This window comes from Eurosta solidaginis, chromosome 1 (genome assembly GCF_040869045.1).
Source record: "Eurosta solidaginis isolate ZX-2024a chromosome 1, ASM4086904v1, whole genome shotgun sequence".
Taxonomy (NCBI): domain Eukaryota; kingdom Metazoa; phylum Arthropoda; class Insecta; order Diptera; family Tephritidae; genus Eurosta; species Eurosta solidaginis.
The window spans coordinates 202,392,781-202,407,271 of NC_090319.1; the positions used below are offsets into that span (position 1 = coordinate 202,392,781).

At 39.3% G+C, this 14,491-nt stretch overlaps 1 protein-coding gene across 1 annotated transcript in view; it reads right to left on the reverse strand.

Annotated features, from left to right (window-relative positions):
- Nucleotides 1-1,637: 1,637 nt before the first annotated feature.
- LOC137240646 (E3 ubiquitin-protein ligase highwire-like) overlaps nt 1,638-14,491 on the reverse strand; it is a 36,446-nt gene continuing 23,592 nt past the window's right edge. Inside the window, exons 3-7 of the mRNA XM_067767157.1 lie at nt 8,995-9,363; nt 8,362-8,897; nt 8,160-8,296; nt 2,293-2,462; nt 1,638-2,225 (exon numbers count right to left, since the gene is read on the reverse strand). Coding sequence (XP_067623258.1) covers nt 2,420-2,462; nt 8,160-8,296; nt 8,362-8,676 — 495 coding nt within the window. The 5' untranslated portion in view covers nt 8,677-8,897; nt 8,995-9,363 and the 3' untranslated portion in view covers nt 1,638-2,225; nt 2,293-2,419. The remainder of the gene's footprint in view (nt 2,226-2,292; nt 2,463-8,159; nt 8,297-8,361; nt 8,898-8,994; nt 9,364-14,491) is intronic.

Here is a 14,491-nt window from a genome sequence, read left to right on the forward strand (position 1 = left end):
TATTTGTACTCCAAAAGTACTTGGGGTTGGAAAGTCAAGGAAAGTAACCTATGCGAGCGTATCTACAGTGTCATTACCAGAACTAAATTCAACGGAAGCTACACTGCCAGAATCAAATTTAACTAGAATTGAATGCCGCAGGACCTCCAATGAAAACAATTAGCGATTGGAAAAGGGTTCATATTAGCATAAAAAATGTATTTAACAAATTCTCTATAAATAAAATGATTATCCTTCTTTTTAGGTTTGGATCGACCAAAAGAAATATGTGCGTCAGAAAGCAACGGCAAATGCTAAAGCGAGCAAAGCAACAGGTGGTGGTTCAAATACTCAGCAAGCCTTCTCGGATATAGAGGAAGCGATATATAGCCTCATATCCCTGAAGGACTATGTGGAAGGAGTTGAGGCGAAAAAAATAGGGCTCCCCACGACAAAAAAAAATTGCTGAAGACGAGTCCGAGTTTCCAATAGAATATTTGGCAGCCCTGACTGAAGAAAACTTAGAAACTTAGAGTTGCCATCCAGTACACCAACCACCCCTCCACGGGCAACTCGCGAGCTACCAGAGACGTCAAGGGCGGCAAAAAGAAAGAGGAAGCCCACTAGATCTGCTGCAGATGCTCTTGAAGCGCAGCTTGGAGTCCAAAAAGAGCTTCTGGAAAATATTTCGCTAGCTGTCAGCAGCATTGTCGAGCACAAAGAAGTTGAAAAACGACATTTTGAGGCGATGGAGAGCCTTAAAATGAATAAAATTCAGGAAATGCGGCGGCACAATGCAGTTTTGGAAGAGCTGTTAAGACTGAAGATGTGACTTGTGTCGACGGACTTTCTTTAATTTTTTTCATTTATGGGCTCTCCATCACCTTAAAATGTAGTTTTAAACATCGCTATTCTTAGTAAAAATATTTTCCAGAAGCTCTTTTTGTTTTATCTAGTCGTAAGAGAATTTTTTGTAAAATAAAGCATTTTTTTTATCTAGGCTTATGAATGAAAAAATGGAAAAACTGATGTAGAAATCAGAACGGAATTATTGCTTTGATTTTCTACATCAGACTTTTCCATGACTGAGCAATTCAATTATGCTGTAAATTATTTGTGTTCTTTTTATTTTTGCTCATATACTATAATGTATATATCATCCCTTTTCAAAAACGCTCCACTTCAAAATAGGTTCAAAAACGCCCTATATCAGAAATTGATCGAAGAACACCCTAATTTAGAATTTGTTTCAAAAAGCCCCAGAGTATAAATTCAATATATTTTGACATGATATAGGGCGTTTTTTAAATCAATTCGCCCTATCTAAAAATTCATTTAAAAAAAGCCCGATCTCATGTCAAAATATATTGAATTATCCTCAGGGGATTTTTGAAACAAATTCTGAAGTAAGGTGTTCTTCGATCAGATTCTGAGATAGGACGTTTTTGAACCAAGTTTTGAGGGGCGGCGTTTTTGAAAAGAATTTTGAAATATTTTATACATACCTATATTTAAAAAAAATTTGTTGCTGTGAATTATTTGTTTTTGTTTATTATATTATTATATTTTAATATTATTTAGTTATCATAAAATAATATATTTAGTAAAAAAAAATTTTCGAATTTTCGATTTGCTATGTGTTCTAAAGATGCCTGAATTTAAAAAAATTAAAAGATTGACTATTCATCTAATACATAATGGTTTTAATTTTGCAATTGTGGTAGTAGCACATCTTGTACCGGATCCACATTGTTGTTGTTGTTATAGCAGTGCTTCGCCCCATCCAATAGGTGCGACCAATCACAAATTGTCATCAATGTCCTCTAATGGAAGTCCACGTCGACCGCTACACTTGGTTGCTTTGATTCTTGTGTAATCAGACGGTAGAGTATTGATGGCATTTGACCTGAATTTATATCAGTGCCATTATTAGCCTTTTTCGATGGTTTAAAAGTGAAGGCAACTTGACACTCAGTGGCGACTGAAGCCTGGCCGCATGAGCCACAGTCTGACGATGGTCCAAAAATGCGCCCCCATATCAAGTACCCACGTCCTGCTACTGCATTTACCGCTGTCGGCAGCATAATATGTTGCTTACTACGTGTCGCGCATTCAAATGGTATTTCTTTTGTCTCACTTATACATAAGTGCACCCTCCTTTTCATAACCGCCACCGTGAACGCCTAAATCGAAAAGTTTCAGTTTGGAAGTATATTCACCGCGTCCGCCAAACATGCCGAAACCGCCTGAAGTGAAAAAGAGAACGTTTTGAAGATTGAAATGTGAATGAAAATTTAAAAATGAAATACTTACTAATCATTACATCGGTATGGGCCGAAAAGCGTATAGCCTCTACACTGTGTCCTGAATAGCCCCAACCGCCGCCAAAATTATCGAAACGATTAACGATCTGATATTCATTATTCAATGCTTCCTTGGTTTAATTTTGTTGTTCGGGCGCTGCTTCCTCAAAGCAAGCAGATCTGTTGGGTTTATTTTAAAATATTAAAAAAAATAAAACTATTAAAAATGTACCTATTTTAAAAAGATTTTTTTTAAATATATTAAAAAGCTACGCAGAAGCTATATATATCGTTAGCTTAATGTGAAAATGTGCGAAGTCACTTTTTTGGAAAAAATGTATTTTAATGCAGTTGTAAAACTGAATTAAAAATACATCGATAACAAGAAAAAAATATTTTAATTTTTACCTGCTGTTTGCAATGACGTGTAAATGTGCTAAGTCGTCTGATGTTAAAAAAAATGTGCTAAGTCAACCAGTTAATAATATCAATCTGAATTACTAGTCATTTCTTTGTGCGCGCATTTTATTAACTTATTTAATTCATTCAGTCTAAAAAGTTCAAGTCTAAAAGTTGTTATTGTTATTGTTTTTAAATAAAGATGGCCAACCCCTGAGGATGCCAAGGAGCTTGGCGAAACGTCGGGTTTATAAGTGAAGTTTAATCTTGCACTGTTCAAATATCTGACCATACAAGCCTATAATAATTTTAAATTTAATAAAATCAAATTGGTCAGCAAAAATCTATCACACATTAAGAGTACATGCTTTGTTGTTGTTGTTGTATTAACGACAAAGACACTCACCGACGGCTTTGGGCCGATGTTGATGGTCCTTTGCCGCATATAGATCCGGTACGTTCCGGTAACAAAGCCCTATTAAGGTACTACTCCGATCATCTCTAGAACGATTTATATGACTACATTAAACCTTCTAGGCCATCCCGTCCTCCCGACCCGCTAGTTTCATAAAGAACTTGGGGTCGCCAGAGCCTCGGCTGGTGAGGTCGGGTAAGTGAGGTTGGCAATTGGGTTGGAGAAGCCATATATAGCGCTGGGAACCCCTTGAGAGGGTTGCCTACACAACCCCTTGAAATCGGATTCACCCAATTGAGACATACATTTGGTGTTTGATAAATGCTTTGCGATGACCATAATCTACTTCAATTCTTACATGTCGATAACTACATGCTTTGTTACAGACTAGTTAAAAATAGAAAAAATTCAAGCTTAAACATATAGAAGCTGTTATTGAAATTAAGAATACTACTGAATCGATTTGCTAGATGGATAGTCCTAGTTATAGGTTCATTCATAGCATCATTCGTTTGATTAGTTATTTAGATAAATAATCTATTATGCCGAAGATCACGCATTGGAATATATGGAATGAACAAATTAGATAAATCAGAGCAATTCGTGCTAACGTTTACTACATTCAGTGAGATTCAAATTTTTCTGTTATTCAAAGCCTGAAGACCAAGCAATTTGCACCTGCTGGTATATCATGGGAGGCCGTCTGGCCAATAAAGCATACGTAAAGCAATTTTTGTAAAAAGTTTTTGAACTCTCTCAATTTTATAGGCGTTATATTCATAGAAAGGATTCCATATAATTGAGCAATATTCAAGACGACTTCTGACCAAGGATATATATAAAGTGCCTTCAACGTCATAGGGTCCCTAAAGTCACTGGTGTTACGTGTACTGAACCCAACCATTGCAACAAATTTTGAAACAACGAAGTCAATAGTACTAGAAAAAGAGAGTTTGGAGTTAAAAATTACACTCAAGTCTTCTCTCTCTTGACAACTATTAAGAGATTTAGTATTTAGTTTGTAGATAACGTATGTGGCAGTTGTCTTTTTGGAATCAGACACAACACAGCATTTGTTTGAATTGAAATATAAATTATTGCGCACCATCCGGCAAAAGAGTCCAGATCAGAACCGTTAGAAATAGTTTGAAAAATAAATAGAATTTTTTGTGAAATATATAGTTTTAGTGTTTTATTTCAATCATTAAAGGTGAGGAGTGATGGGAAATCATATTGAGTAAAAAGTGCTAAGTCAGGAGAAAAAATTTGTTATGAGTGCGGAAATTGTGCTCAGTCAAAAAATAGCTGCTGGGTTGACATACATGATTTTTATTTATCTTTTTCAAAGCTTCTACACTCAAAAGCATTGCAATTAAGGTATCCTAATTCACAGTTTTGAAAAACAAGGTTATTTCAAAAGTTATTAATTTTTTTTCTTCTCCTGTAAAATTCGTTGACTTAGCACATTTTCTCATTAAGCTAACACGAGGCCCAATTAAAGCTTAGCTATATAGGTTAGGTTAGGTTAGGTTCAAGTGGCTGCCATCCACATTGGAGCGGCACATTTAGGCCTTTATAGGCCCATTGTGAAACCACACGGATTTGTTCCTACTCTCCTAATCAAACCACTTCGTTGAGTTTATGAAGCTAACTAAGCGTCGTGTATTGACCTCAGCTATATCAGTTAGATCTACGAGAAACATCTTGCCCATAAAACTTTGCCATCTTCTACCGAGCGCTGGACATTCACAGAGTAGATGCCTAACAGTTGCAGGCTCTTCTTCGTTGCCGCAGCTTCTACAATAATCATTAAATGGAGCGCCAATCCTTTCCGCATGCGGTCAAATACAAACATGACCCGTAAGAAGACCTACAACTAAGGAAATATCCCTCTTACGGAGAGTAAGAAGCTCTCGAGATCTCTTCTCATTCCATTCCGGCCATGTGAGTTTTGCCGTGTGGCATCTATAATGATGCTTCCACCTGGCTCCCGCTTCCATCAGTAGAGCCGCCTTTATCTTGAGCTTGCAGATGGAGAGCGGCATGCCCCACCTCTTCCAGGATGGCGAAAGTGGAAGGGAGGTACCCTTTCTTGCAAGCTCATCCGCCATCTCGTTACCTGGTATGCCCCTATGTCCCGGAACCCATACCAGATGCAGAGTAAACTGTTCAGCCATCACGTTAAGTGATCTGCGACAGCCTACTAAAGTTTCAGAATTAGCTGTGACAGAGTCAAGGGCTTTCAGTGCTGCTTGACTGTCTGAGAAAATATAAATGTGCTTCTGAGAGACTGCCTTCTACCTAAGGCAGTCCACAGCAACTTGTATGACCACAAGCTCGGCCTGAAATACGCTACAGTGAACCGGAAGGCGAAGCGATCTTTGTATCTCCAATCGTTCCGAATAGACACCCCTCCGACCCTGTTATCCAGTTTATATCCATATGTGTAGATCTGAATGCTGTTAGTGGGCCAATCAGGGCCATTCACCCACTGTTCCCTCTCAGGGATTGATATCTCGTATCCCTTGTTAAAGTTGGTATGTCGTTTGCAGAAATATGTCCATTCTGGCATGCAGAATCTGTCGAGAATTTCAGTATGTTTGCAGTGAGACCATGCGGTCAGTTTCCTCAGCCTAATAGCTGCACATGCTGCATATTTAATGCCTACTATATCTATGGGTAGTAGGTTCAGTATTACATTCATAGTCTCCGTTGGCGTTGTGCGGATGGCTCCGCTTATGCATAGTAGTGCAGATCTTTGCACCTTTTGAAGAGCAAGAACCGTCGAGTATTTATTCAGGGCGGGCCACCATACCGCCACCCCGTATAGCAATATTGGCCTAACTATGGCCGTGTATATCCAATGTACTATCAAAGAGGACATACCCCATTTCCGTCCAATTGCCCTTTACATGTGTAGAGGGCAACCGTGGCCTTACAGACACGTTCCGTAGTGTTTTGTGTCCAGTTCAATTTCTTCTCAAGCGTGAGCCCTAGATAGTTAGCGGACTCACTTAACTTAAGCATTGTGTTTGCCAGCACTGGAGTTGAGAGACGTGGTATCTTATACTTCTCCGTAAAGAGCACCAGCTCCGTTTTATTTGGGTTCACGCACAGACCATTATCAACGGTCCATGCTTCGACCCTTCTTAATTCCACCTGCATCATATCGCAGAGAGTTTGTGGAAACTTCCCACTTATCACCAAGGCAAGGTCGTCAACATATGACATAGATTTACAGCCCTTCCCCTCCTCTATGTCCCTTAGCTGCTGATTCACTGCCAAGACCCACATCAGAGGGGATAGGACTCCACCTTGGGGAGTTCCCCTACTGACGAACCTGCTCACCGATACCCCTGCAAGTTGTGCCTGTACTACCCTGCATAGCAGAAATTGGTGCACAAGACCCACCAGCTGAGATTTGATGCCCAGATCAGTCAGTATCTTAATGATTGAGTCGGGTTTAATGTTATTGAAGGCTCCTTCTATGTCTAAGAAGGCTGCCAGGCAGTATTCTTTGAAGGATAACGATCTCTCTATGCACGACGTAATTTCGTGCAATGCTGTTTCCGTTGATTTACCCTTCATATAGGCGTGTTGTGCTTCAGAGAGTTGGTCATTCACTGCCTCCCTGATATGTGTTTCCATCAGCCTCTTCGGCACCTTGAGTTGAACCGAAGATAGACTGATGGGTATGAAGTCCTTAGGCTTTGCGTGGCATGCTTTGCCTGCCTTGGGAACAAATACCACTTTAGATATTTTCCATATACGTGGGATGTGGTTTAGTGCCACGACACCTCCTATTATAGCATATAGCTAGCTAGTGCTGCATTCCAGTGATTGTTTCAGTTGTATAGGTGTAACTCCGTCCGGCCCTGGAGTTTTGAATGGTTCAAAAGATTGGATGTGCAGTATAGGTTTCACTGTTGCTTGTGTCAAGCTTTGTGTATCCCCTGGTTTGTTCCTAGCTGCACCTGGAAAGTGAGTATCCAGCAGTAGATCCAGGGTTTCCTCCCCGGTTTCGGTCCACGAACCATCAGACCTTTGCAAGCATTCTGGGGCCGTATTAGCCGATCTGGAAAGTATTCTCCTCTACCTCCTTCAGACACTGTTTCCATGCTGCTACAGAAATCTCGCCAGGAGGATATTTTGGCTTTCCTTAGCTCAAACTTATAGTTTCTAAGATGTTCTTTGTATACTTCCCACTGATGCTCATCGCCAGAGGCTTTAGCTGCATTGAAAGTGGTCCTACTTAACCTGCGAAGGCTTTCGATTTGTGAATTCCACCATGGTGGCTTCTCTTTACCCCTTTGAATTCTCTTGGGACAGACTTTATCCAGTGCCTTGCGGCATGCCCCCGTGAAGTTATTTACCAATCTTTCCAGTTCTGGTATGCTACCTGGTGTTTCGGGTACACTCTCAAGTGGCAATATCTTAACCAGTTCCCTATTGTATTCTTGCCAGTTTGAATTTTTAATATTTCTGGTGGCAGCGCTCTGCTTTTTCACCAAGTCCAAGTCGAATTGGATGTAACGATGGTCAGAGAATGAGTGGTCCTTAAGGACCCTCCAGTCTCTGACCAACTCTTCCGCATCTTCTGAGGCTAAGGTGACATCGAGAATTTCCCTTCTTGTTTTTTTAATAAAGGTTATAAAGCTTAGCTATATATGTGGGATGGTTAATTTCAACATTGTTTGAATCAATCTATAATAGGAAAGAAACAGTCAGTGTATTTTCGCCATGAAAGCCAATTTGGTGTTGACATCTTTACATTCTAAACTGTGAAGGATTTCAAATGAGTAATAAAGTACTCTATTGTGGTACAAAAGTTGCTCTTTATAGATCGCTTATCAATTAATAATCTAGCAATTATGTACGATGACATCAGCTAGGGCGCCCACATGATATCAGTAGATGGAGGAAGAGGGCAGCATAGTGATAGGTACATCAGATGCAGAAGAACTTCTCTTCCCTTCAGTTAACGCGTAGAAGTTTAGACTGTTGCATTTTTTGTGACTCAATTAAAATTGCTTGATTTTAATTTGTTAATAATATTTACTCACATTGCATCTTGTGCCGACGTAAGGATATCCAAGCAGGCCAATAAATTCAATGAAGCTTGTCCACGTGACATACGCGCATCCAACTTATTCGGTAATGCTAGTTCCGGTGATAAAATCGCACGAAAATTCGATGAATTCTATAAAAAAAAAACACACAATTTAAAATATAAAAATTAAAAGATTTAATCAATTATCAACTTACAACACCACATGTGGGAAGCTCACTAGCTAATACATTGTAACATTGCAATTTTCCCACGCCGCCATCATACACCCACAATACATTATAGTGCGGATTCAAAGCCAATCCGATTTGTGGTTGCGGTTTGTCAATAATAACTTTTCCAGCGCTACCACTACCACTTGCAGTTGCGCCTGGACTTTTAGCCTGTTCATGTCCACGTTGCCGTCGCTGTTGGTGTTGCTGATAGCCAAATTGATGCTCATTCATATCGAAAACTTGATTTCGTGCTTCATGCATACTACGCGACATTTGATCATTGTTTGCGCCAGCCATTGACGGTGAGTGCAGTGGAGCGAGCAGGTGCGTTACTTGTAGCCAACGAAGGAAAATTGCTAACAGTAATATTTTGATTTAATTGTGGCATTACTTTCGCATTACTATTTTGTATAATTTGTTCAAAATTTATTTGATTATGATGATGAGCAGTACAGCTGCTACCACGACGCTTAATTGAAAGTGTGTGAAATGTACCACTAACATTGTGGGAATGAGTACTATTTGAAGGAGAGTGAAATACATTAATAGCATTTCATTACCATATCCTGAACCCCTTAATATATTTTGTGGCTTACTATCTAATGTCAACTTTACCTGTGTTAATTGTTGGACTAAATAGTTATAGACCATTTCGTATGTTTGCTCTTGTTGCTTGCGCCGCAGTCGTGTATTGCGATGAAATTGTTGAAATTGGATCCGCGTCCGAAGGATCTAAAACCTTACACACAGTCACATCATGATTCGACTTATAATGTATGCATACATTATGTAAAGTACAGCAAACGTTCACTATTTGCGCAGCTTTCTTCGGCGAATAGTGAAGCTCTCGTGTACCTAGTATACACCTCCAGCGGGTTTTCACCACAACATTCGTACATTCATTGAATTTCATTTGATTTGAGCCTTCCGCTGGCGACCTATGAGGTGTCATCAACCACGGTTCTAATAGGTATCCAGCGTCTCCTAATGAAAAAATGAAAATAAATATTTTTGTGGTATTAGAGAATGAATATTATTGACCAGTTTGTAAGACTTACAATCTTCGGCACTTTACAGAATATAAAAGTTGACACGTCTGCGATTTGAGCTATTCTCTTCCAGTATTTCTACTGTTTTGTTTACGGCGCATTCTTCAGCTTGGAAAACACTACAGTGACCTGGCAGCTTGCAGGATCTGTTTATATCCGGATTAGCTCAGTATACCGCAGACCCTACTCTTTCCACTACTTTGGAACCATCTGTGTACACATGTATCGCCTCGTCCGCCATTTGAGCACCCTTACGCCAACCATACACCTCTCTATTGTGGCCTTAAGATCTCCCTAGAAGTGCAGATAGGGAATCAGGTAGTCTGTTCGTCCTGTGATTGATGACGCTATACTACTATGGAAGTATGGTCGGCGCTCAAGCTGCCCCGAGGCACAGAGCTTGGTTACAGTTGTTAACGCTATGTTCTTTGCTACCAGGTTTACAGGTGGAATGTGTAGAATGGCATACAATGCAGCCGTCGGGGTTGTTTTCAGGGCTCCCGTAATGTTAAGCATTGATATCCTGCATCCCCCTTCTAATTTTTTGAGGTAGGTTTTTTTTGTGTATGGCTGTCCACCAAACAAGATCTCCATAATATAGAATAGTGTCTACAATCGCTGTAAAACCCAATGATAAAGAAAGGGCGCTAAGCCCCACGTGCACCCCGGCAATCTCACCCCAAGGGACTCCTCACTCTAACGTGAACATTCTCCGTTCTTTTTCTTTATTAGTCCCTGGACTATGATTCCCCTTTGCTAGGACTTGCGGAGCACTCTATGTCCTCACAGAAACTTTTCCATGAGATTATTTATTATATTATGTGCTTAAGCATCTACAAACATCTTAATTTCACTTACAATACTAATGGTAGGAGTCGTAAACATAGGAAAAATGTTATACAAGTGCAATTCCGTAAAATGTTACCTAAAAGCCAGAAGTTGGTTGCTCCGCTCAAGTACTCCTGTTCAAAGTGGGCACGTAGGTCGCTGGTATTCCAAATAAAAGAATCGCGACAGGCGCCAGGATGCGAAGCGTCGACATACCTTATCCTCATGTCATTATCGCAAAGCTAAATATGTGAATATAAATTATATTTCAGAATATTTAAGAAACTAAAACAGACAAACTTACAAGCAAAACGTTTAAACTGTGATATCCTTTTCGGTTATAAAAGAGGTGTGCATTTTGTGCGAGTGCAAGAATTCGCACATGGGTGCCATCGATACAACCCACGGCGCCAGGAATACCATGTTTAATGTAAAAGTCCATAGCCATTTTTCTTTTTTCATCGACCGTATCGCACACCTTTATCCACTCGGGGCATAATTGTGACTCAAATATGTTTAACACTTCCGTAAGGGCTTTACTAAAGGTGGATTGTGCCAAACTAACATCGGCGTCTTTTCCTACTCCAGTCTGGTACCCTCCTTCAGCAAAAAAATGCAAGCACCCACTCAGTTTAACGATTGGTGGTACTGCGGATTGTTTTTTTATTGGTAGAAAAGCGCTAGTTAGCATATCTGACAGGTATCTAAATACCACTTTGTTCACCCTATAGCACTTAAAAACCTATTAAAATCCAATATCTTAAAAGGGTTTGATAGCTAAACATTTAAATTTAACTTGCAAACTCTCAGGAAGCGCCAAAAGATTCATATCCTCTCGCAGTTGTCTCCGCCTAACTCTCGCTGACCCTTCCTCGCACTCCACCACTAAGCGAAATGCTATGGAATGCATAATGGTCTTCTAAAAAAATTCCTATTAAAAAAAGTTAAAAGCATAGAAGTTATTCTACCGTTTCTAAGCCAAGTTAAAAACACTCGGGAACATCAAGGCACATCTGTCCGGCCAGGCGATGTAAATTAAGAAATCATCAACATCTACATACCCCTTGTTACCTGCTGCTCCAGTGGATACTGCCCTGACATCAACGCACTACTCACTGGCGATAATCGCATTATCTTAGGCGGTTTTGTAATTCTATACGACAAAATGACACTGCTAATACGCGTCAAAAAATATCGAGGGAGATGTCTAACATTCGTCTGGACATCAGTATTAATAATCCGAAGCCGGAAAATAAAAATTTTAACTCCTTCAAAAGATATTAACGAAAAACTGAAAAATGACCCGCGGGTCCATCCGAAACCGGGGGTGGTATCCATAGTATTTTCGTGCAGAACACCTTTCTGCGTGGGCGGCCTTCGGTCTCGCTTATAAAAAATTACCCTGGGTTGGTCCAACACCGGTTTGGAGACCAAAACCATATCCGCGCAAAATACTGATGTTCACAATTGTGGGAACCCAAACTGCAAATATCTCCGGACAGAGATAAAATTTTTATTTTCTGGCTTCGAATTATTGTTGTCGAGATTAATACGCGCGTCTTTTGACACTTCTTTCGATATTTTTGGACGCGTATTAGCAGTGTCATGCTGTCTTATAGAATTACCGCCAATCAATTCCCACCATGATCTATGGCATATGGAGCATGCAACTGCAATTGTTCCTAAAATCCACAGCCGTAATAAAATCCTCGAATCTCTTGCCGGAAGCACTTGGAGTAAACGCTCATTACCACTTACAAAGCAATTGGCCGGCCGATTGTATGCAACGCATCCCCGATATAGTCACCAAGCCTGCCAAAATACTATCCTCTTGCACCTTGGATTTTCATGGGGCGAAGCACTTCTACAACAAAAACCACTTCCACAACTGATCACCCCGCGAAATAACACTGTATTAAGTAAAAAAGGCATATATTCCGTAACACAGTTTTGTTTGGAAAATGCCGCGCACAAGGAAATGTTTAAAATTTTATGTGTTTGGGTCTAGAAAAGATAGAAACCGTAGAAAATATATCACAAGTGTATTACGTTATTGCGGGTACGCGCAGTCGACCAGACGCGAATTGTAATAATTTATTTGTAGGTAAATTGATGATTTTATAATTTTCTTTCTCGCGCTAAATAAAAACGTGTAAACGAAACAGCTGATTCGAACTTCGAATTCTTCTTCCCAAAACTTTTGGGAAAAATCTTCTCCCAGGGAGGTTATAATTGGAAGAAACAAATTTGTGGGAGATGAACTCCCATGGGAATATTCAGAATTGGGCTGAATGAAACTGGAGCCGGAACTAAAGTTAAATTTGATTCTGGCAATGTAGCTTCCGTTGAATTTAGTTCTGGTAATGACACTGTAGATACGCTCGCATAGCTTACTTTTCTTGACTTTCCAACCCCAAGTACTTTTGTAGTACAAATATGCAGTCCGTTGAATGGCAAGTTGTTTCTCTCCACTTTATTGGTGTAATAAATTTCATATGTCGCCTAAATAGATCGTTTCAGAAATTAGTCAGCTATGCATTAAAAGGGAGCAAATTCCTAATTTTTACGACCTTTTTGTTCCGGTTTCCGAAAAAATCAATTCGACTCGAAATGTGGTACACACAGTATTCGGTGTCCATGGTTTTTCATTGTTTTTAGGCTCAATTCCAAAATACTTATAGTATGTAACTTTCAAAGGATTTGAAAACACACGTCGCATCCTTTTAAAGATAAATTGACCGCAGATGAAACAGAACATATCTGGATCATTTGTACACTCAAACTCTCGCGCCTTTTTATTCATATTATATTTTTAAGTAAATGACGGGTTATAAACTGCAATTATAAAGTGATCAGTATCCGGCGGGCCTTGCAGATATTATGAAGGAACAAGGCGCATGTACTATTATTTATACTTAGATCAAGTAAAAATTCAAGCCTACCTAGACAAAAAGGTTCCCTAGTTCTACAAAGACCTGCCTTAAAAACATGCTCTTGCTTGAAATGTACCTGGGTTTGAGAAAACGACACTAACGCCCCGATTTAGAGTATTACCGGTAAAACAGTATCCAGAACATTATGTAACCGAATATCGTTACTAGTTCTTTTATCCGCGATTCTGGACCAACTGGTAACGCTGTAATCACCGCAAAACTCACCAGTGTTTGTAGAGAAATTTGAAAGGTGGCTTTCTTCGCTTTCACGGTTGCCACTTTGGTCCATTTGGACCAAAAATGGTCCCTTCCAACCCCATTTGGTCCGCTGGTCCCTTTTCTTAAATTTTGGTCCGTTTTAGGCAGTAGCCACGATTGGTACTTTTATTTCTTTTTCTCTCAGGTAAAAATTCACAATATTGCCTAAAAATTCGCCACACTTTCGTTAGCCCCCATATAATTTTGAATTTACTTCAATGGAACTCTCACCATAAAAAATTGCTCAGTCAATAAAATGTACCAGAACAATAACATTACACCTAAGATATAATTTATGCCAGGCATTAAAAAGAAAAGTGTTGGCAAACACATTGTCGTTAATTTCATTTCATTTATTAGAAATTGCATTAGTACAGTAAGATAATATATCTTTTATAGTACAACAAACAGTCTCATAGATATGTATTTAACAAGATTGAATAAAATTTTGGGATAAAAAAATGGATACACAGTACGAAAGTTAACCTACGTTAATGATGCTATACAAAGTACAGTAGTAGTGATATAAATTATATATAGATATAGTAGACATATTAAAGGCAGTTAATTAAAACTATACTCAAAGTAAACGACTTGGGAAAAAGTTGAGTAAAAAAGAAAAACAAAAACAAAATGGTCAGATTAAGATTAATGTGTAGAGAAATAATTGAAAAGAATGCGCTTATAATTGCTTTGGTTTACATTGTTCCTTATTGCAGCTGGGATTGACTTCCATATACGTATGGTGTTGATGAAAAACAGCCTTGTAGAGACAACAAAATTGAAGCTGGGTACAACTATACTACATGACCTGAGAGATCTGGCAAATGTGAGTTTTTCATATAAGTACGGTGGGGATTTAGTAGAAATCAACCTGAACAAAAAAATTACACTTCAAGCCTTCTGATAGGCGAATATGTCACATCCTAAGAGTAGAAACCGCCACGCAGAAATATGATCGAACCTGCATAACCCAAATACGTAGCGAGTTACCTGATTAAAGGCAATCTCAATTTTTCTAATTGTTGATGAAATAACCGACTG